The sequence below is a fragment of the Brassica napus genome, chromosome A9 (assembly GCF_020379485.1).
Source record: "Brassica napus cultivar Da-Ae chromosome A9, Da-Ae, whole genome shotgun sequence".
NCBI classification, from domain to species: Eukaryota; Viridiplantae; Streptophyta; class Magnoliopsida; order Brassicales; family Brassicaceae; genus Brassica; species Brassica napus.
The window spans coordinates 1787823-1812857 of NC_063442.1; the positions used below are offsets into that span (position 1 = coordinate 1787823).

At 37.5% G+C, this 25035-nt stretch overlaps 4 protein-coding genes and 2 non-coding genes across 9 annotated transcripts; 5 read left to right on the forward strand and 1 right to left on the reverse strand.

The window, feature by feature from the left end:
• Positions 1-1127: 1127 nt before the first annotated feature.
• Positions 1128-7381, forward strand: LOC106347612 (callose synthase 12-like). The gene is made up of 5 exons (XM_048739266.1): positions 1128-3120; positions 3288-5301; positions 5411-6873; positions 6971-7018; positions 7106-7381. The coding sequence occupies exons 1-4, from the start codon at positions 1253-1255 to the stop codon at positions 6975-6977; spliced, it is 5352 nt and encodes a 1783-aa protein (XP_048595223.1). The 5' UTR covers positions 1128-1252; the 3' UTR covers positions 6978-7018; positions 7106-7381.
• On the forward strand, positions 4389-4464 carry LOC125578811. Its single transcript, XR_007316894.1, has one exon. It is a non-coding gene; the product is annotated as a small nucleolar RNA J33 (small nucleolar RNA).
• A 328-nt stretch (positions 7382-7709) lies between the features above and the next one.
• On the forward strand, positions 7710-12749 carry LOC106347611 (two pore calcium channel protein 1). Its single transcript, XM_013787186.3, has 23 exons — positions 7710-7993; positions 8340-8483; positions 8579-8686; positions 8923-9018; positions 9137-9267; positions 9339-9399; positions 9478-9644; positions 9721-9826; positions 9928-10005; positions 10091-10152; positions 10249-10321; positions 10403-10468; positions 10557-10700; positions 10777-10834; positions 10935-11042; positions 11134-11197; positions 11279-11447; positions 11533-11597; positions 11688-11778; positions 11888-11974; positions 12065-12136; positions 12225-12262; positions 12376-12749. The coding sequence occupies exons 1-23, from the start codon at positions 7868-7870 to the stop codon at positions 12470-12472; spliced, it is 2211 nt and encodes a 736-aa protein (XP_013642640.2). The 5' UTR covers positions 7710-7867; the 3' UTR covers positions 12473-12749.
• Positions 12750-15896: 3147 nt separating this feature from the next.
• LOC106360388 (putative hydrolase C777.06c) lies at positions 15897-23597 on the forward strand. Of its 4 annotated transcripts, none has more exons than XM_048739268.1 (10): positions 18974-19217; positions 21717-21936; positions 22124-22265; positions 22348-22475; positions 22545-22686; positions 22783-22888; positions 22992-23056; positions 23129-23164; positions 23239-23348; positions 23430-23597. In XM_048739268.1, the coding sequence occupies exons 2-10, from the start codon at positions 21770-21772 to the stop codon at positions 23485-23487; spliced, it is 954 nt and encodes a 317-aa protein (XP_048595225.1). In that variant the 5' UTR covers positions 18974-19217; positions 21717-21769; the 3' UTR covers positions 23488-23597. The 4 variants fall into 4 exon arrangements, 3 of the variants coding, with proteins under 3 accessions (XP_048595225.1, XP_048595226.1, XP_048595224.1); XM_048739269.1 differs by having other exon boundaries at positions 18987-19217; positions 21676-21936; XM_048739267.1 differs by lacking the exon at positions 18974-19217 and having other exon boundaries at positions 21352-21936.
• On the forward strand, positions 19026-19128 carry LOC125578892. The gene has a single exon (XR_007316969.1). It is a non-coding gene; the product is annotated as a U6 spliceosomal RNA (small nuclear RNA).
• LOC106360389 lies at positions 23457-25012 on the reverse strand. The gene is made up of 2 exons (XM_013799978.3): positions 24753-25012; positions 23457-24371 (listed from the first exon to the last, which is right to left on the reverse strand). The coding sequence occupies exons 1-2, from the start codon at positions 24865-24867 to the stop codon at positions 23560-23562; spliced, it is 927 nt and encodes a 308-aa protein (XP_013655432.2). The 5' UTR covers positions 24868-25012; the 3' UTR covers positions 23457-23559.
• Positions 25013-25035: the final 23 nt, after the last annotated feature.

Here is a 25035-nt window from a genome sequence, read left to right on the forward strand (position 1 = left end):
CTGAGTGAGATCAAAATAAAGGCAAAAATAATGTGATGATTGTATATTAAACAATTATTTTGAATTTGAAAAGAATAACTCATCGAATGAAGCCTATGAACCGAGTAAGCGGTGAAGCGGTTGGACCGTCACAAAAATTATGACCAACAAGAAAATAAAATTGATATTAGTGAAGGGCAATTGTCAATAATAGCACCTTTTGAAGTTTATGTCTCAAAAATAGCACTAGAAGGAGAAAGTCACAAAAATGACATTCATTAAAGGGTAAAATATCTATAATACCCTTGGTTTAAAATTAAATAAACAAACTAAAATAAATAAAAATAAAAAAATAAAAAAAATAAAAATAAAAAAAAATAAATTTTTTTTTATAGTTTCAGATTATATGTTTTCAGATTCGAAATTTTTATAATTTTTTTTTTTAAAAAAATTTTAAATCTTTTTTTTATTTTTTTTTCAGATTTTATTTTTATAATTTAAAAATACTTTTTGAAACTGTTTTTAAAATTTTTATTTTTTATTTTATTATTTATTATTTATAAAATTTTAAATCCTAATTCCAAAACCCCACCCCTTAACTCTAAACCCTAATGTTTGGATTAATTAACCCTAGGGGTATAAGTGTACATTACCTCTTTAATGAAACCTATTTTTGTGACTTTGAACCTTGAGTGCTACTTTGGGAACAAAAACTTGGTTTGGTGCTATTCTAGTCTTTTTCTCATTAGTGAATGATATATTTTAGAAAGTAATAAATTGGTTCCAGATTTCAATACATCAATGTTTTTCTAATGCTGACTTGCTTTTCCTCTTTTTCTTACATGATAAGGAAACGAGAGAGGTCGAAGAAACAAAGAAACTTCCTAAGCATTTAGCAACGCATCTTCAAAAAATCTAGTATTTACCAAGTAAAATCATACAAAATAAGGAAAAAAAGAAGAATATATTTCCCAATTTGGTTTTCACCCGAAAAAAAAACTGTCTTAACAAAATCTTAATGCACCAAATCATATAAGAACTTTATTTGACCATTGTCATTAGTTTTTTCCTTATGGTAATGGATCTTCAAATAATTTAAATTAAATTAAAAAAAAAAGAAAAGAGAAACAAAAACGCGGAAAGGAGAGCCCAAATCGTCTCCGTCTGTCATTGTCGCAGTCTCTAAAAGAGAAAAACAAATCGCAACGCTTCTCTCTCTCTCCCTATCGTTTGAATCAGTCTCTCAAGATCCACCACCACCACACATGCTACTATGAGCCTCCGCCACCGCACCGTCCCCTCTCAACCCGGACGGCCCCCGGCGGCGGGCGCAATCGAGGACGAGCCCTACAACATCATCCCCGTCAACAACCTCCTCGCCGACCACCCCTCCCTCCGCTACCCCGAGGTCCGCGCCGCCGCCGCCGCCCTCAAAACCGTCGGCGACCTCCGCCGCCCCACCTACGTCCAATGGCGCCCCCACTACGACCTCCTCGACTGGCTCGCCCTCTTCTTCGGCTTCCAGAAGGACAACGTCCGCAACCAGCGCGAGCACCTCGTCCTCCACCTCGCCAACGCCCAGATGCGCCTCACCCCGCCGCCGGACAACATCGATTCCCTCGATCCCGCCGTCGTTCGCCGCTTCCGCCGCAAGCTCCTCGGTAACTACTCCAGCTGGTGCTCCTACCTCGGGAGGAAGTCCAACATCTGGATCTCGGATCGGAGCCCCGATTCGCGGCGGGAGCTTCTCTACGTCGGCCTCTACCTCCTCGTGTGGGGCGAGGCGGCCAATCTTAGGTTTATGCCTGAGTGTATCTGTTACATCTTCCACAATATGGCCTCGGAGCTTAACAAGATCCTCGAGGATTGCCTCGACGAGAGCACGGGGCAGCCGTATTCTCCTAAGATCACGGGGGAGAATAGTTTCCTAAACGGCGTCGTTAAGCCTATCTACGAGACTATTAAAGCTGAGATTAACGAGAGCAAGAACGGGACGGAGCCGCATTGTAAGTGGAGGAACTATGATGATATTAATGAGTACTTCTGGACGGATAGGTGTTTTAGTAAATTGAAATGGCCGATTGATTTGGGGAGCAGTTTCTTCAAGAAGAGCAGAGGTAGCGGCGTTGGGAAGACTGGTTTTGTGGAGAGGAGGACGTTTTTTTACCTCTACAGGAGCTTTGATAGGCTTTGGGTGATGCTTGCTTTGTTTCTTCAAGCTGCTATTATAGTTGCTTGGGAGGAGAAGCCGGGTGGAGGGTCGGTGACGAGTCAGCTCTGGAATGCGTTGAAGTCGACGGATGTTCAGGTGAGGCTTTTGACTGTGTTCTTGACGTGGAGTGGGATGAGGTTGTTGCAGGCTGTGTTGGACGCTGGCTCGCAACGGTCGCTTATTTCTAGAGAGACCAAACGGCTGTTTTTCAGAATGTTGATGAAGGTTGTGGCTGCTACGGTTTGGATAGTAGCGTTTATTGTTCTCTACACGAACATCTGGAAGCAGAGGAAGCAAGATAGGCAGTGGTCCAGAGCCGCGAATGATAAGATCTATCAGTTCCTTTACGCTGTGGTGGCTTTCTTGGTCCCTGAGATCCTGGCTTTGGCTCTGTTTATAGTCCCGTGGATAAGGAACTTTCTGGAAGAGACCAATTGGAAGATATTCTTTGCTTTGACTTGGTGGTTCCAGGGGAAAAGCTTTGTGGGTCGAGGTTTGAGAGAGGGGTTGGTGGACAACATCAAGTACTCGACTTTCTGGATCTTTGTCCTTGCAACGAAGTTCACGTTCAGCTACTTCCTGCAGGTTAAGCCAATGATTAAACCCTCGAAGCTGCTATGGAATTTGAAGGAGGTTGATTATGAGTGGCATCAGTTCTTTGGCGAGAGCAATAGGTTTTCTGTCTTGTTATTGTGGCTGCCAGTGGTGTTGATATACCTGATGGATATCCAAATTTGGTACGCGATCTATTCTTCGATTGTTGGTGCTGTTGTTGGGCTGTTTGATCATCTGGGGGAGATCAGGGACATGGGACAGCTTAGGCTGAGGTTCCAGTTCTTTGCTAGCGCTATTCAGTTCAACCTAATGCCTGAGGAACAACTCCTGAATGCTAGAGGATTTGGTAACAAGCTTAAGGACGCCATTCATAGGTAAGTCTATTGAAGCATGTTACTGATATTCCTCCTATATAATTTACTATACAGAGTTTGTCTTTACAGTACAAGCTATAGGATTTTAGTTTTGTTAAAGCAGATTCTCCGCAATGAACTCGACTTTTTCACATTGTAATAACATTGAGTTTGTGTACTTTATGCAGATTGAAGCTGAGGTATGGATTGGGGCGGCCGTTTAAGAAACTCGAGTCCAATCAGGTTGAGGCTAACAAGTTTGCGCTGATCTGGAATGAGATAATCTTAGCTTTCAGAGAGGAGGATATAGTCTCTGATCGAGAAGTAGAGCTGCTGGAGCTGCCAAAGAATTCCTGGAATGTAACAGTTATCCGCTGGCCGTGTTTCCTGTTGTGCAATGAGCTTTTGCTTGCACTGAGCCAGGCGAAAGAGCTGGTTGACGCACCTGATAAATGGCTGTGGCACAAGATATGCAAGAATGAGTACAGGCGGTGTGCTGTGGTTGAGGCATATGAAAGCATCAAACATCTGTTGCTTTCAATCATCAAAATTGACACTGAAGAACATAAAATTGTTACAATTTTCTTTCAGATGATTGATGTCTCTATTCAGGGTGAGCAGTTCACCAAGACCTTCAAAGTGGACCTTTTGCCAAAGATTTATGAGACACTACAGAAGTTGGTTGGTCTGTTGAATGATGAGAAAGTGGATGTTGGGCGAGTGGTGAATGGTCTGCAATCTATTTATGAGATTGCAACACGACAGTTCTTCATAGAAAAGAAGACGACTGAACAGCTATCTACTGAGGGGTTAACTCCTCATGATCCAGCCTCAAAGTTACTGTTTCAGAATGCTGTTAGGCTTCCCGATGCAAGCAATGAAGACTTCTTCCGGCAGGTTAGGCGGTTACACACAATTCTCACTTCTAGGGACTCTATGCACAGCGTCCCTGTGAATCTAGAGGCGAGACGGCGGATTGCCTTCTTCAGCAATTCGCTCTTCATGAACTTGCCTCATGCACCTCAGGTGGAGAAAATGTTGGCGTTCAGTGTTATGACTCCATACTACAGCGAGGAAGTTGTATACAGCAAAGAACAGCTCCGAAATGAGACTGAGGATGGAATTTCAACCTTGTATTACCTGCAGACGATTTATGCCGACGAATGGAAAAATTTTAAGGAACGGATGCGTAGGGAAGGTATAAAGACAGATGTTGAGTTGTGGACAACCAAGCTGAGAGAGCTCAGGCTTTGGGCTTCCTACAGAGGTCAGACTTTGGCACGTACAGTTCGAGGAATGATGTACTATTACAGGGCTCTTAAGATGCTTGCTTTTCTTGACTCTGCGTCTGAAATGGACATTCGGGAGGATGCTCAGGAGCTTGGTTCAATGAGGAGTTCGCAGGGAAATCGATTGGATGGGGTTGACGATGTAAATGACGGATCTTCTCTAAGCAGAGCAACTAGCTCTGTGAGCATGCTGTATAAAGGCCATGAGCATGGGACTGCATTGATGAAATTCACATATGTCGTGGCGTGCCAGATCTATGGGTCTCAAAAAGCGAAGAAGGAGCCTCAGGCAGAGGAAATTCTGTATCTTATGAAGCAAAACGAAGCCCTCCGTATTGCATATGTGGATGAGGTACATGCGGGCAGGGGAGAGACTGAGTATTACTCCGTTCTGGTGAAATACGATCATACGTTGGAGAGGGAAGTGGAGATATTCCGTGTGAAGCTACCTGGTCCGGTGAAGCTGGGTGAGGGAAAGCCAGAGAACCAGAATCATGCAATGATCTTTACCCGTGGTGATGCTGTTCAGACCATAGATATGAACCAGGATAATTATTTTGAGGAGGCTCTCAAGATGAGAAATTTGCTCCAGGAGTTTAGGCATTATCATGGGATCAGAAAACCAACTATTCTTGGTGTCCGGGAGCACATCTTCACGGGATCTGTCTCGTCTCTGGCATGGTTCATGTCTGCTCAGGAGACTAGTTTCGTCACTCTTGGTCAGCGTGTTCTCGCCAATCCGCTGAAGGTCAGAATGCATTATGGTCATCCTGATGTTTTTGACAGATTCTGGTTCTTGAGTCGAGGTGGCATCAGCAAAGCTTCTAGAGTTATAAATATCAGTGAGGACATCTTCGCCGGGTTTAATTGCACATTGCGGGGCGGTAACGTCACCCACCACGAGTATATTCAGGTAGGGAAATGTTCATCATTTGGATATTCTAACTAATTTATACATCGACAACAATACTATAATTCCACTTTTTTTGTTATAACCTTCGTGTGTGTGCATATGTATTCAGGTTGGGAAGGGTCGAGATGTTGGATTGAATCAAATATCAATGTTTGAGGCTAAGGTAGCCAGTGGGAATGGAGAGCAGGTTCTTAGCCGAGATGTGTACAGGCTGGGTCATAGGCTCGATTTCTTCAGAATGTTATCATTTTTCTACACAACGGTGGGGTTTTTCTTCAACACGATGATGGTCATTCTCACTGTCTACGCTTTCCTCTGGGGTCGGGTTTATCTTGCTCTGAGCGGTGTTGAGAAGTCCGCTCTAGCAGACAGCACAGACACCAACGCAGCGCTTGCTGTGATATTGAACCAGCAATTCATCATTCAGCTTGGTCTCTTCACAGCTCTGCCAATGATTGTGGAATGGTCTCTCGAGGAGGGTTTCCTTCTAGCGATATGGAATTTCATTCGGATGCAGATTCAGCTTTCATCTGTCTTCTACACATTCTCAATGGGGACCAGAGCTCACTATTTTGGCCGAACCATTCTCCACGGTGGAGCAAAGTACAGAGCCACTGGGCGTGGATTTGTTGTCGAGCACAAGAGTTTCACTGAGAACTACCGCCTATACGCACGCAGTCACTTTGTGAAGGCCATCGAGCTGGGGCTGATCCTCATAGTCTACGCTACGCACAGTCCCATCGCCAAAGACTCATTGATCTATATAGCCATGACTCTCACCAGCTGGTTCCTCGTGATATCATGGATACTGGCCCCTTTTGTGTTCAACCCGTCAGGATTCGACTGGCTTAAGACGGTCTATGACTTCGAAGGCTTCATGAACTGGATCTGGTATCAAGGCAGAATCTCAACGAAGTCCGAACAGAGCTGGGAGATATGGTGGTATGAGGAACAGGACCACCTGAGAACCACCGGTATACCAGGAAGAATCGTGGAGATAATCTTGGACCTTCGGTTTTTCTTCTTCCAGTACGGGATTGTATACCAGCTCAAAATCGCAAACGGATCAACCAGCATTCTCGTCTACTTACTCTCATGGATATACATCTTCGCAGTGTTTGTGTTCTTCCTAGTAATCCAATACGCCCGTGACAAGTACTCAGCGAGAAACCACATACGGTACAGGCTCGTTCAGTTCCTCCTGATCGTGTTTGGTACACTGGTGATTGTTGCTCTGCTCGAGTTCACGCATTTCAGCTTCGTGGATATCTTCACGAGTCTTCTTGCGTTCGTCCCAACCGGCTGGGGAATCTTGCTGATCGCACAGGCTTTGAGGCCTGCGCTGCAGAAGATCGGGCTTATCTGGAACGCGGTTGTCTCCCTTGCTCGGTTGTATGACATACTGTTCGGGATAGTCATCATGGTTCCCGTAGCGTTCATGTCGTGGATGCCTGGGTTTCAATCGATGCAAACGAGGATCTTATTCAATGAAGCTTTTAGCAGAGGGCTTCGTATCATGCAGATTGTCACTGGGAAGAAATCAAAAGGCGATGTCGAAGTTGAAAAAAGAAGGTAAAGCTTCTTATTTACCCAAACATCTTTTATGTTCTGTTTGTTTGGAATCTTAAATTACAACAACACTAATGCAAAGCTTTTATAACTTGTGTAGGTCTTGAGGTATATGGTAATTTAAAAGTTGCTGGTTTGCGGCGATGAGGTTAGTTTTGTATTCTTATAAGTTATGCTTCTTGTCTGAATAAGAACTCAGACACCCGTGTTTTGTCTTCTTCTTATTTTAAACCAGGTTTTTGGAGAGCTTTGGTTGAGGAAGCTATTTGATTAGTTCATCGGTTAGTGGGAGAAACATATATATACATTTGTCAGTACTTTGTTAGAGTGTGTGGAAATGGGGACGACTCTGATTCTGATTCCTTATGTGGTTATTGTCTGAAACGTTACAGCATTTTGTGAAGTAGGCTTTTGTGCAAGATTTGATATCTTTCTCTCATTGTAGAGCTTTAGAGCATTTTTTAGTATATGTTTAATCTTTGATTTTTCTAATGTCATTTGCATTCATATTTCACATCTTCTTCGTTGGTCTTAAACCAGTTTTCAGATGCTTATCCATTGTCCACTTCTCTATGTATCTGTTTCTTCTGTTTGTTTTCAGTATTGTCTTTTATTCTTTAATCAGTTTTATTTGGACCACAACACCACTCTCTCGGTTTTGACCATTCTACTTAGATCTTGATCCACTTCGCTGGAAAAAAAAACACACAAAAATACAAATTGAGAAAGCTTTAGAGCATTTAAAAGCCACGTGTCAAGGAGCCATCGTGTTTGTCGGCAAGATCTATATCATTTGCGACTGATCTAACGGGAAAATTTCAAAAATTTTAATTCAATTAAATAATCCAGCTACTTCTGGGCCATCACCATGATCTTCTTCGTCTTGATCTCTTTAGCACTAAATTAAATTCGTAGTCAATAATAACTCAGAGAAAAGACATATAACTAGTTTGGTTTGGTTACGCCTGTCGGAGAGAGAAACGAAAGGAACAAAAAAATGGAAGATCCTCTGATTGGTAGAGAGAGTCGAGGTGGTGGTGGTGGCACGGATCGGATCGTTCGTAGATCAGAAGCCATCACACATGGTACCACCTTTCAGAAAGCTGCTGCTCTCGTTGATCTGGTTCTCCATCTATCTCTTAATTCCCTAATTATATTCGTTCTTCTTCTTCTGATCTTTTTGTCCGACTGTGACATGATGCATAACTCCATGAGGGAGATTCTGTCTGTGTGTTGGTTTACGTCTGAAAAGTCAAATCGTTTATTATGAATAATTACCTTCTCTATTCATCAGAAAATGATTTTTTTTTGTTTCCACCTGATTAGTTAAATTTTCTCTATATAATCCTTACCAAAATACAATTGTTCGGTCGAATTGTGAACTGGAATTTTTATTTCTTTGTCCTTTTGCTGATTTTAGAAACCTTTTAGTTCTGTTAATTGAATCTGGTACGTGTGTATGTATGTAGGCTGAAGATGGTATAGGCCTTCCTGAGCAAATACTTGACCAGTCCAGCTTCGGAGAGTCTGCGAAGTACTACTTCATCTACACACGTTTGGATCTCATCTGGTCACTCAACTACTTCGCTCTCATTTTGATTAACTTCTTTGAGGTCAGCACTTTTTATCAAACCTTGCCAAAAAAAACCTTAAAGAAAATGAAAAAAAATCAAACACTGTAACACTCTTTCTCCCCTCTCTTCTGCAGCAACCATTGTGGTGTGAAAATAAGCCTACGCCGTCTTGCAAAGACAGAGATTACTATTACCTCGGGGAGTTACCTTACTTGACTGATGCAGAATCCATTATCTTTGAGGCAAGTACTTGTTTCCCTTTCATTTTCGCTCTAGATACATAGATTTTAGTGAAAATGGGCACACTAGATACATATGAATCCACTTGAAAGTTCAAGAATTGAGATGTATTATATACCTTTGTGAAGACTAGTTGATAGTTACTCGTTTAAGCAGCTGTTATTATTATCATACTCTCGTCTTATCTTCCATTGTTGTGATTGGTTGAAATTCTTATATTTTAAACTTCTCCATATAGGTACTTACACTGGTTATACTACTTGTACATACTTTTTTCCCAATCTCCTATGAAGGGTCCAGGATCTTTTGGACAAGTCGCCTTAACCTAGTGAAGGTAAGCCTCCTCACTGTCTCTTGCTTCTATTTGTTCAAAATTTGGCAGAATGTAAGCTATTGATTTCTTCTTTTTAAAACAATAACTGTCTTCTTCTTCTTCTTCTTCTTGATTCCAGGTTGCTTGCGTGGTAGTTTTGATAGTTGATGTGCTTGTTGACATTCTGTACTTGTCTCCAGTGGCTTTCGATTTTCTTCCTTTTAGAATCGCCCCTTATGTGAGAGTCATCATATTCATCCTCAGCATAAGGTACTAATAGATTTATGCTTCTCTACTATCAACTCTTCTCTACTATAATGTTTATTTAAATATTTGTACAGGGAGCTTCGAGACAGCCTCATCCTTTTGTCTGGAATGCTTGGCACATACTTGAACATCTTGGTCAGTGGCCTTCCCAATCAAAGTAATGAACTCGTATTGATTGTAACTCTATGCTTGACTTCTTGAATATCTCCACAGGCTCTATGGATGTTGTTCCTTCTCTTTGCGAGTTGGATCGCTTTTGTCATGTTTGAGGACACACAGCAAGGACTCACGGTCTTCACTTCTTACGGTGCAACTCTTTACCAGATGTTTATTTTGTTCACAACATCCAACAATCCTGATGTCTGGATTCGTGCTTACAAGTAAGTATATGGTGAACAAGTCCATTTTACTTGTATTGAGTTGCATCGGCGACTGATTTGTTCTGTTTTTGTATAGGTCTTCTCGCTGGTCTTCGTTGTTCTTCGTGCTCTACGTGCTAATTGGCGTCTACTTCGTCACGAACTTGATTCTTGCCGTTGTTTACGACAGTTTCAAAGAACAGGTTGATTGAATAACTTGATGTGTTTTTATTGAAAGTATTGTTCTCATCTCAAAATTGAAAACGAATTTACTAGTTTGTATCTTATGTGTTTTTTTTAATAGCTCGCGAAGCAAGTGTCTGGAATGGATCAAATGAAGAGAAGAATGCTGGAGAAAGCATTTGGTCTTATAGACAAAGACGTAAGTTCATCTACGCATAAAGATATACAGAGAAGTTCCTTGTTAGTTACCACATGGCTGAGCATGTGTGTTCTATTTTTAATAGAAAACCGGGCAGATTGATAAGGAGCAATGCATTAAGCTCTTTGAACAGCTGACTAATTACAGGTATCTTTTGTCATTTATATGCTTTTTCATAGTCTCTTTCTTTTTATTTTACCAACTTGTGAGATCTGATATTCACTCCTTTGTGCTTATATTCAGGACGTTGCCAAAGATTTCAAAAGAAGAATTCGGATTGATCTTTGATGAGCTTGATGATACTCGTGACTTTAAGGTATATATATAATCTTAAAAATTACTAGTCACATTAAAATTTTCATTCACAACAGTTTTCTTTTTGTTTCCTGTCGTGCAGATCAACAAGGATGAGTTTGCTGACCTCTGCCAAGCCATTGCTCTAAGATTCCAAAAGGAGGAAGTTGTAAGTCTTTATTTCATTCTCCTTTTGGACATTTACTTATCTTTACCATATATTTACACTAACCATCCTATGTGTTTTTTTACTGCAGCCATCTCTCTTTGAAAACTTCCCCCAAGTTTACCATTCGGCCTTATCACAACAACTCAGAGCCTTTGTTCGAAGCCCAAGATTCGGATACGCTATTTCTTTCATCCTCGTTCTCAACTTCATTGCTGTCGTTGTTGAGACAACGGTATATCTTGCCCTTATAAAGTACATCTAGTTTCTAAGTTTTTTCACAAGCCATAACATGTCTTTTTTGTATGCAGCTTGATATTGAAGAAAGCTCAGCTCAGAAGCCCTGGCAGGTTGCAGAGTTTGTCTTTGGTAAGAACTTGAATATTACCTTTCTCTCCAGTTCTCCACTTGTTATTAATCCTTTTTCATTAGTTAATTATTTTTATTTTCTTTTGATGTTTTCACACAGGATGGATATATGTGTTGGAGATGGCTCTGAAGATCTATTCATATGGATTCGAGAATTACTGGAGGGATGGTCAAAACCGTTTTGATTTTATAGTCACATGGGTCATAGGTAAAACCTTTTGTAGCAGCATTTTGATTTTTTTGCTGCCAATTGATTGATTGATTACTATACTATAATTGATAATCTTTTTCATCTGCAGTTATTGGGGAAACAGCTACCTTCATAACTCCAGATGAGAACACTTTCTTCTCAAACGGAGAATGGTGAGGAATAAATAACTATGACATGATTGTTACAATGGTTTACAAAATCCTGACACTGGTTTATCTGCCTGTCACTGATAGGATCCGATACCTTCTCCTTGCAAGAATGTTGAGACTGATAAGGCTTCTTATGCACGTCCAGAGATACCGAGCGTTTATTGCGACATTCATCACTCTTATTCCGAGTTTGATGCCTTATTTAGGGACCATCTTCTGCGTGCTGTGTATCTACTGCTCTATTGGTGTACAGGTAGGCTAGCACTGAACAGCCACTCTCATGTTGTGTTTCCCTGTCTTTGAGAAATAAAACTTTCTTCGTTTCGTTTTGTTGATAGGTCTTTGGTGGGCTTGTGAATGCTGGGAACAAACAACTCTTCAAAACTGAGATGGCTGAGGATGAGTATCCTTTTTCTTTTGGCTTTACCAAAAACCTCTTTATGCACTCTTTACTTGGTACATTATGATTGATTTCTTAACTAGAGAATCTCAGCTATCTACTGTTTAATTTCAATGACTATCCCAATGGAATGGTCACACTCTTCAATCTGTTAGTGATGGGAAACTGGCAAGTCTGGATGGAGGTAAATTTCACTCTTTTAGTCCCAATTTTGTAGACTCATAATAGTTTTGCCAACAAGAAGCACTGGTGCTCTTATTATTTAAGCTACTCTTTAATGATGTTTTGTTCAGAGCTATAAAGATTTGACCGGGACGTGGTGGAGCATTACGTATTTCGTCAGTTTCTACATCATCACTGTTTTGCTTCTATTGAATTTGGTGAGATTCACTGACACGCCAAACTGGTCGTGATTGTTGTAAGAGAAACCAACTAGTCTTTGACTAATTATGTATGATTGTTTGTTTCAGATTGTTGCCTTTGTCTTGGAGGCATTCTTTACTGAACTGGATCTTGAGGAAGAGGAGAAATGTCAAGGACAGGTAAGTTAATTTTCTTCTTCGGTTTGTCCTAGAGTTATATGGATAAAGGTGTAGACCTTTGATTCTTGTGATCTCCTTGTTGTTGCAGGATTCTCAAGAAAGAAGAAACAGGCGTCGATCTGCAGGGTAAGCAGAGAGATACCAAACCTTGTTTTTGTTTTATTAATTTAACAGCAGAGACTTAGAAAAATCTGAAGCTTATTTGCTGCTTGTTTTGTTGTTGTGAAATGGTTTAACAGGTCGAAGTCTCGGAGTCAAAGAGTTGACACACTTCTTCATCACATGTTGGGTGATGAACTCAGCAAACCGGAGTGTTCTACTGCTACTGATACATAAAAAGCCCGTTAAAAAGGTCTTTTGTCTTCTATTTATATATTTTGTTTCTGTACGATTCTTGGAAGCGTTCTTGATTCTATGTAGAGAGAGATCAAGAGAATCTAGAAGTTAAACTTGCATTTTGGTTGCTTGTTGAAGATTTTAAAATGTAACGTTTGTGTTTATATGGGGTTTGTGTCTGTAATAATGACTATGATGATGATTGACTATCGATTCCTTTGACCCTTTTGTAAACTTTTATTGACTTCGGTTTCGGTTTTATTTTATTTAACTGATATTTTATTGGTAAACATCCAAAAGAACTAAGCGAACGTTATTGATTGTTGTATTTTAATGGATTTGAAAATTCGAATTAAATCTAGTGTTATTGATTTTATAATTTTCAAATATGTATTAAAATCATGTGTTATTCGTTTAATGATAAATTCTATATCAAATCAAGTGTTATTCAATCGTACGGATTTACTAATAAATTTAATTTTCTAATTGATTTGAATGAATTTGTTTGAATTTTTTTGTTAAAAATACAAAGATTCAAATCCGAGAAAAACTTCTAGATTTGTAAATAATAATCCGATTTTTTTAAAAAAAAAATCTGCATATTTTGCTTGGATTTATAAATATTACATTAATTTCTAAATAAACCAAAATATATAAACCAATAACAAGTGATAAAACCTGGAAAAGCTGTACAAATTCAAATTTTCACGAAAATTATGTACAAAATTAGCAAAAAATAATAATGCAGCTGCCCCACCCACTCCTCACCTAGCTCCGCCAGTGTACACTACTACTATTGAAGGATTACATTTTGCTTCCATGTATCCTTGACTCGTTGATAAGAATTGTGCAAAAACAATTAAACAAAGCAAATGTTCAAAAATGCTAAAAGTAAGTTCCTATTGTCTCTTGTATTTTTTATAAAAGAATCAGTCCATATAGATTTAGATGAAAACCGATGATAATTCTATTTTGTTAACATTAAACCTTGAAATGTAATAAACAATAACAAACATTATATCAATGTGTAAATATAGATTTAGATGAAACGAAAAATCTTACCAGTTGAAATTTTTCCTCCACAATCAAAGCAACACAGAAATGATTTTTTTCATCTATAATTAGAACAAAGAGGAAATAAAATTTCTACGATAATAGTGGGAAGAAACTTATTATTCATACAGCTAAAAAGCAAGAAGAAATTTAAAACTTTGCCTAAACATGCAATTCTTGTAGGTTTCATGATCTTTAAAAAAATTTCTTCTCTGGGTATAACATTTGACCATTTATTGATGTTATGTTATATAGTGTATTTGATTAACTTTATATATGCTATGTGTTTGTGTATTGTTCATGCATAAGTTTCTTCATATTAGTCTTTTAATTATAATATATTTTGCTTATTTTTTTGATAAAAGTATCTGAAAATTTCTATATAACTGACTTGCTGCTCAAATAAATTAGTATCACTTACCAATTGGTTATTTTATAAAAAGCAAAGCGTCATCAAAAAATATGAAAAATTATTTGATAAAAATATGAATTTCCTAGAGCTTAATTTATTAATAACTTGGAAAATGTGATAACGGTATTATCATTTGAGTGTGTATCTTTGTATTTTCAAAAAAAAAAAATTAGAGGATCGAAAAGAACTCCATCGAGTTAAGATGGTAAGTTGACATCAAAATAAGAGTTCATACATATCTTAGTTGTAAAAGTTGGAATAATGAATATGCCATCTTCTTTTATCTATGTAGGAAATCTACAATGTGTCTGACAATCGTGATGAACTATGTGAGGAACATCATTTGCTTTCTGTAGCAAAAGGTGGAACCCCAGGTGGAGTTGATTTCATTGTGGTCAAGAATTCTTGGGGCATAGAATATGACAACAATATATATTACATGATCTCTCTTCCAGATACGCGTGATTATGATATTTTCTGGCCAATATGGTAGTTTTTCTTATCCTCTCTCGATGAATATCAATTCTAAGACAAATTGATAGAAGCCCTTTAAGGATACACTTTTGTGGCTTTTGGTAGTGGAACATTTGCTATATTTTCTTAGTGTGGCAGCTGATATATTTTGGAGATTGTGATATGGTTTATTTTACTTAGGGTCTAGCGATTTGAACACCGTAGCGCTTGAGTTTGAGATATTTTTTTAGGGTGGAAAGATACTCATGGTCATTGTTTATATGGATCTATCTAGTTCTGAAAATGGGGGAAAGACATATATGCATGAAAGGTTAACCAAGAATCATCTTTTGTTTTTATTCAGTTATTTACTTTCATATCATTTTTATAGATTTGAGAACCATATCAAATCTTTTTAATATTTTGTTAATCTCTGTTAATTCTCATTCGAATATTGATTCACTTTTCCTTTGATTTATGTATAACCTTTTAATGATGGTAGTGAAATTACAAGAGATTAGACAACTTTGAATCTCTTTGACGATCCAATTTATCAACATACAAGTAACTTTTTTTAGCACACATGCTTGGAATTTCATTTACATAATGATAGATTAACAAAAAACAGAAGTTTTGTTTATTTTCAGACACATGTGGCTATGTAGTGTTCTCTAGACTACCCAAGCGGCCTACAACAAAGACAGGCCTATAGCACAGCGTCGTAATCTGTCCTATTGACACTTACCCAACCATATCAAGAGCGTTACCGGAAAAAGAAATCATTCTCATTCAAAAACTTCAGCATACCAAAAACCTTCATAAGAGATAATGGACTTCATAGAGATGTGAGTGTGTGTATTTATATTTTTGTTTTTGTTCCCAATAAATGCACTTTAAATTCAAAAATCTATGTTTGTGTAGGGGGTTACGTCTGGACAATGAGGGACAACAAAAATGTATGTTGGCTCATAATAACATGTGGAAGCACAATAAGTGTTTGCAAAGATGGAAATTGTCCCTATTGGAATTATTTTAGAGGACCAGCCTGAACTCCATGAAGTTAAAATGGTAAGTTTACATCAAAATAAAAGAATCTTATCAATTGAAATTATGAAAATTCTATTTTGTTAACATAAAACTTTGAAATCTAGTATACAATCACAAACATTTTATGAATGTGCAAATAAAATAGATTTAGATGAAAAAATAATCTTATCAGTTGAAATTGTTCATCCACAGTTAGAACAAAGAGAAGTAAAACTTTTCTTCCACAATTAAAATAAAAAATAATTAAAGTTTCTATAACAAGAATGAGGAGAAGCCTATTATTCATACATCTAAAAAGCAAGAAGAAATTTAAAACTTTGCTTAGACATGCAACTCTTGCAGGTTTCATGATCTTTAAAAAATCTTTCTTCTCTAAATAAAATTTTGACAATTTGTTGTTGTTATGTTATATAGTGTGCTTGATTAGTGTTTTATGATATATGTTTGTGTATTGTTTGTGCATGAGTTTCTTCACAAAAGATATAAAAAGATCTGAAAGTTATAATATTTTTTACTTATTTTTTGCTTATAATTGATCAAATAATTAGTATCACATACCAATTGGTTATCTTCTAAAAAAGTGGGCCATTTTCTTGCATTGATTTTGGTTAATCTTTTACTCTCTCTGTTCTTGAATATAAAATGTTTAGGAAAAACACACATATCAAAAAAATTGTTTTTTTTTGTCTAGAAAGTATCATTAAAATTATAAAATAACTGTATTCAACCAATTACAAAATAGATTATTAAATTTGATTGATTACACAGTCTTTAATAAAGTAAATGTTGCAAAATTGAAAACATCTTATATATTGGAATATCAATTTTTTTTGAAACATCTTACATTTAGGAACAGATGGAGTGGTAATATTCTCTCTTTATGTGAATCAATTTTCACCAACATATCACGAAGACAATGAATGTGTCAGTTCTCAGAAGCAGCAACAAATGTGACTAACGAGACATAAAAGTAGACATCAATGTGAATTTTGATGTGTGAGTTTTGCCTTTTGTGAATTTTGAATAGTCTCTATTTTGCAATCTTTGTTCCTTAAAAGCAAATGTACTTGTAAAATGTGGATTCTTTTAGTTTGTTTCTACTGCTCTTGTAATTTTATTTTCTTTTAGTATATATGTGTTGTATCTGTAACATACTCATCTGAAGAAATATTGTGTGCTTTCTAATCAACTGAGGTCCAATAAACTGTTTTCTTCCTCTTCAAGAAATCGCTATAACCAAAGATGACGAGATTAAAGAAACGATTTCTCTTCTCAAAACTCTTTAGAAGGAAAAAAACTTTTATCTTCTCAATAATTTTTAGATTAGTGAAATTCACCCTCTCTTATATCAAACTCAAAACAAAACAGAGGAGTCATGTTCCGTGCTCTTCACTCCACATTGTTTTTTAAAGACTCCTATATTCTCTTAACACGCGCGTGAGCTTCCAACGGTTCGGTTAGTGCGAAGCTTCACACGCGCCTAAAAGCCCTAACGGTCTAAGCAACAACCAACAACCTCGCGCCATTATATATAAGATTCTTTAACTAGTTCTTCTTCGCTCATTCATCTTTCTCTCTAGACACTTCTCTCATCTCTGGCCATGGCTACTTCTCCATCTGATAAACTCGTCCAAGAAGAAGAAGTGGGAACAGATGAGGTTGTTGATCCCGCCAAAATAACCCACGAAGAAGATGAAGCGCGAACAGAGGAAGAAGAAGTGCGAACAGAGGAAGAAGAAGATGAGCCCAAGGAAGAAGCTATCGAGAGCCTTCTTGAATCTACTCGTAATCTCAACATAGAAGACGAAGAGACCAACCAAGGAGCTGAGAATCAGAATCGTCAAGAAGATCCGATCACGGTACATCCCAAACTCTATTGATAGATCAAGAACCCTATTGTCTCTGTTTTTGCTCTGTTTCGTGTCCCGCCATTTATGTTACTAATGATCCACGCCTTGATCAGACTCATAGGAGCGACCAAACAATGGACCGTGGCTCAACATCGCTTGCAAGTGACCAGAACCGTCCTCTTGATTCTGATCCCAACACTTCTCCTATTAGTCTCAGCGTACAAGACCAAGGAACCGAGAACCAGAATCCTCAAGAACAGTCAATGGTACATCCCAAACTTTATGATCATCAAGAACCTTTAAGTGATTAGAGTCTATGCCTATTGTCCTGTTTTGCTCTGTTTCTTAGTCCCACCATTACTGTTAGCTTAGATTAGTCGTAGTAGTGATAGGCTTTAGGTCTAGGTCTCTGTTTTGCTCTATTTCGCTCTGTTTCTTGTCCCACAAGTAATGTTGGATTAGGTTAGTCCTAGTCTTGTTACTACTGAGTACTGATCCAAGTCTTGATCAGATTCCTAGGAGCGGTCAAAGGATGGAACGTGGCTCAACATCTTCTGCAAGGCATCAGAACCAAAACCGTCCTCTTGTTCTTCCGAATCCTCCTTCTCAACACATGATGATGCCTCCTCGTCTTGGCCCAAGCGTGCCTCCATATCAGCAAAACCCTTACGGTTTACCCCAGCCAAGATGGCTCGTAGTAGACCACTTCTACTCAGACGGGCATGGTCTATACGGTGCAATGTGGAGATTCCGAACCATAACTCCTTTTCTCCCAAACCAGAACACATATCCGCATCAGCTGGTGCCGATGGAGCTCCCCGGTCAGCCTGGAACTGAATTAGTATGCTACAGCCAGTCCTTCGGTGTGCTTCGGCAGGGCCAGCTTGTTCCCCACCAGGAAGCTCCTCCAATGAGGCCGCAGCAGCAGAACCAGTTTCGAAGTCTACCTCCAATGAGGCCGATGCTGCCACAGGACGACTTCGTTGTCCATCTAGGTCAAGTCCCGGTGAGGCCAATGATGTATTACCAGGAACAGAACCAGATTGTTCCCAACGCGGGCATACAAGCTCCGGCGAGGCCAAGTCTACCCCAAGTCAGAGCTCCGATGATGCAGCCACCGGTGCTTTTATATCCGCCACCTATAGTTAACGCTGTACCAGTGAGGCCAATGATGAACCATGGAGGAGGCCAACGGTTTAGGTTCCCCATGATTCAACAGCAGCAAGGTTCTCCCAGTGCACCATGGCCTGAGCAGAATCAGCAACTTCAGTCTCCAAGGGAGTCTCAGGGTTCCAACGATGGACCGTTTTCTTCTGGCGGAAGTCAAGACTAGAGCATAAGAGGTTTAGGTAAAAAGTAAAAAAAAAAAAACGATTCTCTTGGATATACAAAATGATCTCAGTTTGATTTTGATAATTGTAAATGAAATGTTGATTACTCTTTTTTTACTCAAAGATTTATTAGAAGTTTACTACGAGGTCCTATAGTTTTCTTATCCATCGATAATGCCACGTGTATTTCATCAGACGGCTGGTGTGAGGAATTATTAAATAAGATTTTAGAAAACAAGCGAATTTTTAAATTAATCACCTTTGGATAGTGTGATTGGGCCAAAGAGAGCCCTTTTAGTGTAATAAACAAGCCCATTAAGTAGAATTTAAACCGTAACAGAATCCCACATCGCTTGTGTAAGAAGAGGAAGCTGAGTTTATATAGTGATGGAGTGACGAAGGTGATTGTCCCTTCGGGGACATCCGATAAAATTGGAACGATACAGAGAAGATTAGCATGGCCCCTGCGCAAGGATGACACGCACAAATCGAGAAATGGTCTAAATTTTTTTTTGTTTTTTTTTTCCCAATTCGATTCCGACGAAAAACCCTAGAATTCCAGCTGAATCATCGTCAAATTGGATTTGTTCCCATCTCTGGTAAGTTTTAATCTCTTATGCTTCGAATCTCGAAGTTGATTTCAGATTTAGGGAACCCCTTTCGTTATTGCAGTTCTGATGTTTCGTTGTCAAAACTGGTTGTGTTCCTGTTTTGTTTTCTTACAAGATTAAAAAGTATACAACTTTTAGGATATGTTTTGTCTTGAACTCGGGATTTAGTCATATGATATTTTGATTAGTTAACTGTTAGTGGTTGAAATCATTTACTTAGAACCTGCTCAAACTATGCTTCAACATGTCTATTGTGTCATTCACTTTTTGAAATATGGAGACTCGTTTTTATGAACATTCTGTTGATTCTATCAGTCCCTTTGTATTAATAGGTTTGGTGACTTTGGTCAATTGCATAGAAAATTTCATGCGTTTATGTGTACAAAAAGATTAAGAATCTGAATCTGGCTTGGTGTTGAAGAGACAAATTCAATTCAATTCCTTTCTGAATCAGTATATCATTCTTGGTGATGGATTTAGGAAATGAGATTAATGTGGCCTTTTGTTGTTAGATATGGCTTTATTTTGCTATGTTTCACCATATTTTGAATCAGTATATACATTGAATTCAATTCAATTCGATTCCTTTCTGAATCAGTATAACTAGTTCTGTCAACTCTTGTCTTCATTTGTACAAAAGATTAATGTGGCCTTTTGTTGTTAGAGATGGATTTATTTTGCTATGTTTCACTATATTTTGCTACTTAATTTCTCCATGAGATCTTTATGTTTTATGGCATTTTGTAATGGTGCATCTAGTTACATGTTCGGTGTTCCAACTTTTTATGACGTTTACAGATTTTCCTGATATTCAAAGTATTTGATGAAAAAACTCTTTTTAGTTTATAAAGCCCATAAGAAACATTTTAGTCATATTTCTGACTTGCTTTTAAACATTAACAATAATATTTTTCTTACTTTTAAACATTTTAACAATATATATTTTCGATCTTGGAGTTTTAATCGGATCTGCCAGCAGACTGTGTGGGCTGTCTTTTGCTGTTCGGATCTCTTTTAGTGGATTCGATAATTGTTGGAGCAGCAAAAGTTAGCAGAAGAACATAAAAGTGGCTAGAAACAAACATAAAGCAGTTTTGTCATTGTGATGTTCTTTTGTTTTCTAGCTACCAACCTCGTGGTAGTGATCGACACGTTCTACCAATATTTAATGCAAACTGGAAAGAAAAGAACTGACGGATGATATTTATTTCCCTGGAGAATGGAGACGACTCAGAGTCTCAGACGAATGACGAAGTGCAATTTTTTAATTTTTAATTAAATTCCTTAAAACATTCAAAATCGAATAAGGGAAATTGCACCCACTAGCTGACTAGCAGAAACAAAATTCATTAAGTAACTAAAATCACCGTCTTTCTTCTTTTCTCTTCCTATCTTTCTCTACTCTCTTTCCTAAAAACTATTTTTTCCTTTTTTCTTGGTTATCTGACAAAGAACCCCCTTCGAATAAAGTAAAAACTATGAGAAGAACACCAATACATTCATTTTGTTTTTATTTTGCTAAAAATACATTCACTAAGTTATATAGACAAAATATTTCTTATAATTTATCTTGTAGTTTAGGTTCTTTAGAAGCCATTAGTGTTTTGAATCTATTACTCCATCCGTTCCCGAAAATAAAATGTTTTAGATTTTTTACTTGTTGCACAAAGATAGATTTTCTATATGTCTAAGGTATTTTTTTATACTTTTAGGAAACATTAAATAAAAATATTTGAATTGATTAAATTTCATTAGTGAAAAGTTATTAGAAAGTGTATAACAAAGTAAAAAAAAAAATTAAATTACAAACATTTATTACATTCTTAATAAGCGTGAACATTTTAGAAAATTTTATTTGGAAGGAGTAATATTTTGACATTGTAGGATATTTATTTACTTTTAAAAGAGAATAGCTTTGTAAATTGTGTTCTATTAAATACATTCACAACACATTTATAACTTGTATAAAATTGCTTCTATAGAATTTATGAATCTAAATAAAAATACAAAACATTACTAGTAGCTTATTAATGTTTTTCTTTAGTTTTTTAGAAAATATTTCCAAAATTGATGTTCCCTAAAATAATTGTTTTATAATTCCAATGTAATATTTATTAATAATATTTAACAATTTATTTTTATTGGTTGAAATATGATGAGATCTATATATAATATTTTTATTTGAAAATATGTAAAATTAAATAATATTTTAATATGTATGCATAAATCGAAAATTACAATTAAAATGAAAACGATGAAGCATTATGTCAGTCTTACTAATAATTAGTTTTAGAACCAAAATGATTTATGCTAATATTAAATACGTTAAGCTACCCTTGATTGAGCATATAGATTTATACTTTTAGTATTTCTAATTTAAAATATAGAAGAACAAAAGGAAAAAAGCCAACTCCCTTGTTTCTTTGTATCATTCTTCCTGTCTCAGCGATCTCAAATTCTCAACTAATACAATAAACAAACATATAGCCGTTGGCTTTTAAGTCAACTGTAGCTAGAGCAGCAGATCAAGACTCTTGAGGATGGAGATGAACGGTATTGATGAAGATCGAACGGCCCTGATATTCCTCGGAACAGGCTGCTCCGGCGCAGTTCCTGAGTTCCGATGCTTACTCCAGCCGTCAGATCCTCCTTGCCATGTCTGCTCTCAGTCCCTCTCTTTACTACCTCACCTTAACCCTAATTACAGGTAAATCTTGTCTCTTTCCGACATCAGATAAATCTTGTTGTTGTCCTTTTGACATTGGTCGGAAAAGTTGTCATCTTTTGCTCTGTCCGTTCGAAAAATCTTGTCTTTCTTCTTGTTGGATCTAACAAAAATCCCTTTTGATCTTCTTTGATCTGTTCTTGAATCTCGATACTCTGAACTTTGGCAGATGCAATACATCGCTCTTGATCGATTATTGCTGCGAGGAAGAAGACGGCAGACATTATTACATAATCATTGATGTTGGCAAGAGTTTCAGAGAACAAGTCCTTCGTTGGTTTACCTTCTACAAGATTCCTCGAATTGATTCCGTTAAGCCCTTAAGATACCTACTTCTTTATCTCTTACACATCTTACTTCTAATGAGTAATGATATTATATTACTTTGTGTAGATCATTCTAACTCATGAGCACGCAGACGCAATTCATGGCCTAGATGATATTCGATCTTTTCAACCACGTGGTTCAGCCACTGACACCAACCCACTTCCTGTCTTTCTATCTCAGTTCACAATGGAAAGGTAAAAATAAAACTTCTGTTTTTTTCTTTCCTTTTTTAGTAAGTGTTCTCTGATGATACATTTGTGCAGCATTTCTACGAGGTTTCCTTATTTGATTGAAAAGAAGGCTAAACAAGTACCTAGACGGGTCTCACAGCTTGACTGGAGAATCATAGAAGAGAACTGTGACAAACAATTCATTGCCTCTGGCTTATCTTTCACTCCTCTTCCAGTTAAACTTCTTTAATTTTGAGTAATAAATAAAAAAAAGGTATATGATTCTTTCTTACATGAGATCTTGATCCTAGCTTTTACGTTTTGCTTTTAGGTTATGCATGGAGAGGATTACGTTGCTTTAGGTTTCCTCTTTGGTCATAAAAGTAAAGTGGCTTATATATCAGATGTATCACGCATCCCACCTAGTACTGAGTATGGTATGAGCTAATAATATTTTTTCACCTAAATCATTTGGGACTCTCACAAGTAATTTAGTACTGTGTCTATGATTGATCTTGTTATGAATCTTTGACTATGCAGCTATCTCCAAAGAGGGAGCTGGACAGTTAGATCTTCTTATCCTGGATACAAATATTCCATTTAAGGTAACTTTTTTGCTACATTTTTTTTTTGTTCATGGAAACTTCTTATTTTCTAACCATCTCTTTTGACAATAGAGAGGACTACAACCTACACACATTTGTTTTCCTGAGGTTAGTTCCATTTGTTAAATAATGCTTTAATATTCTGAGCATTTTTTAAGATAAGTTTTACTATTCTTCTTTAGGCTCTTGAGATAATAAAGAGGCTTTGTCCAAAGAGAGCGCTTTTAACTGGTATGACACACGATTTTGATCACCATGAATACAATGAGATGCTTGCTGAATGGTCTCTAAGGTACGCAATGAAAAAAAAGTGTTGTATCATTTTTGTAATTCCATATAGCTTGAAGGTAATGGACTATGTACATTTTTCTAGGGAAGGAATCCATGTGCAGCTTGCTCATGACGGATTAAGACTTCCAATAAACTTATGAAATGGAGAGACTAGTTTCATGATTCTTGTTAAATCTGAATATTGATACAGATATAAAAAAATCTCTGTTTATTTACTTTATTTGGGAATGGTTAGAAATTTTAAGCCCAATCTCTTGAAACAACTTCTCTAGTTCTGAAATCTCCTTCTCAAGGTCCACTTCATCTTCTCTTGTGACCTTCTCATTCAGTTCCATTAGTCTCTGAGCCCCAACATTCACTTCTTCTGCTGAATCCTTAAGAACCTGTCTCATGATTCCATTTTCCTCTTGAACTTCTTTGTATCTCCTTTTAAGAGATCTGTATCCATCAATAGACTTGAGAAGCTGTTCAGACAACTCTTTGTTTCTTCCCTGAAGAGGCATGTCTTTGTCTCCTCCTCCTCCTTTTCCATCACCATCTTCTTTCTTGTGCTCCACCGCGCAGTTCTGCACTTTCTTGAGTAGCTTCTCGTTCTGAGCCTTGAGGTCGCTTATAAGCTCCTCCATCTCGGTCAACTCGTAAGCTTTCCTCGAAAGCTCGATAGCCATTATCTCTTTCTCCTTGCCTAAACTGGAACACATCATCTGAAGACTCTTTCTTGCAGCCATGCTCGCGCTTAGCTCTTTTCTCAGCTTCTGAACATCGTCGGGGTCGTTCAGAGGCGGCTTTGTGGGACTCCTGTTGAGATCTTGCCTAGGTTTCAGTTCTGTGTTGCATCTTCTGAGCTCTTTTTTCCCTGAGGATGATGATTGTTGCTGAGCTTTCAGGATCCGTGTCTTTAAATCGTCGAGAATCGCCATCATTGTGTTGACTCTCTGTGCCTTCCATTCATCGCGTTGCTTTGTGTTCGCTTCGTTGTGGTCTTGAACGAGTTTGAGAAGTAGCTTAACATTCGTAGAGATGCCTTCACACACACGCAAAGACATTTAAAAAATTTCTTGTCACGCAAGTCAAACGTTTTAATTTTCTGTTTTTTCTTGGCCAAAAACAGAAAAGCAAAAAACCAATGTGAAAAAATTCACTAGTCGGAAATAGAGATGTTTAAACGGATTACTCGCCGGGAAGACATTTTATAGAAATTAATATTTTTTGTTAAGAGAAATCGTTTTGGTTACAACTTATAACCCATTTGTTGTCTATGCATACTCTACCCTAAGCGCTGCGATTTTTATAATATTGGGGGAAAAAAATATAGAAATCAAGTCTTAAAGCGGTCTTCGTTAGTGTTTAATCAATTAAAATAATTGGAAGATTAATATATAAAAGGTTATATGATTGATAATACCTTCTAAACCAGAAGTTTCATGAGATTGATGCTCTGTGGTTCTTGTTGGGGAGGTAACAGATCCAGAATCAGAAGGAACTAAATCCGGCGAAGAAAATGCTCGGAGCCGGCTCATGTTTCTTCGTTCGTCTGGAGAGAGCAATCAGACAAGAACTAATGGACAAAGGAACATGTTGGAGATTTGGACAATAACAGATTATGGTTGTTGCAATGTTGTATGGCGTGATTAGTGGATAATCATCTTGTCTTATCTGATCCTTTTGGCTCGGATTTTCTCCAACTA

Bases quoted from the DNA above. Each gene is read 5' to 3' on its own strand.
- LOC106347612 (XM_048739266.1), top strand. From the start codon at position 1,253: ATGAGCCTCCGCCACCGCACCGTCCCCTCTCAACCCGGACGGCCCCCG. The intron at 3,121-3,287 runs GTAAGTCTATTG...TACTTTATGCAG, and splicing joins CTTAAGGACGCCATTCATAG to ATTGAAGCTGAGGTATGGAT. The intron at 5,302-5,410 runs GTAGGGAAATGT...ATATGTATTCAG, and splicing joins CCCACCACGAGTATATTCAG to GTTGGGAAGGGTCGAGATGT.
- LOC106360389 (XM_013799978.3), bottom strand. From the start codon at position 24,867: ATGAGCCGGCTCCGAGCATTTTCTTCGCCGGATTTAGTTCCTTCTGAT. The intron at 24,372-24,752 runs GTATTATCAATC...GTGTGTGTGAAG, and splicing joins TGAAACTTCTGGTTTAGAAG to GCATCTCTACGAATGTTAAG.
- LOC106347611 (XM_013787186.3), top strand. From the start codon at position 7,868: ATGGAAGATCCTCTGATTGGTAGAGAGAGTCGAGGTGGTGGTGGTGGC. The intron at 9,268-9,338 runs GTACTAATAGAT...ATATTTGTACAG, and splicing joins ATATTCATCCTCAGCATAAG to GGAGCTTCGAGACAGCCTCA. The intron at 12,263-12,375 runs GTAAGCAGAGAG...ATGGTTTAACAG, and splicing joins AACAGGCGTCGATCTGCAGG to GTCGAAGTCTCGGAGTCAAA.
- LOC106360388 (XM_048739268.1), top strand. From the start codon at position 21,770: ATGGAGATGAACGGTATTGATGAAGATCGAACGGCCCTGATATTCCTC. The intron at 23,165-23,238 runs GTTAGTTCCATT...ATTCTTCTTTAG, and splicing joins CACACATTTGTTTTCCTGAG to GCTCTTGAGATAATAAAGAG. The intron at 23,349-23,429 runs GTACGCAATGAA...ACATTTTTCTAG, and splicing joins CTTGCTGAATGGTCTCTAAG to GGAAGGAATCCATGTGCAGC.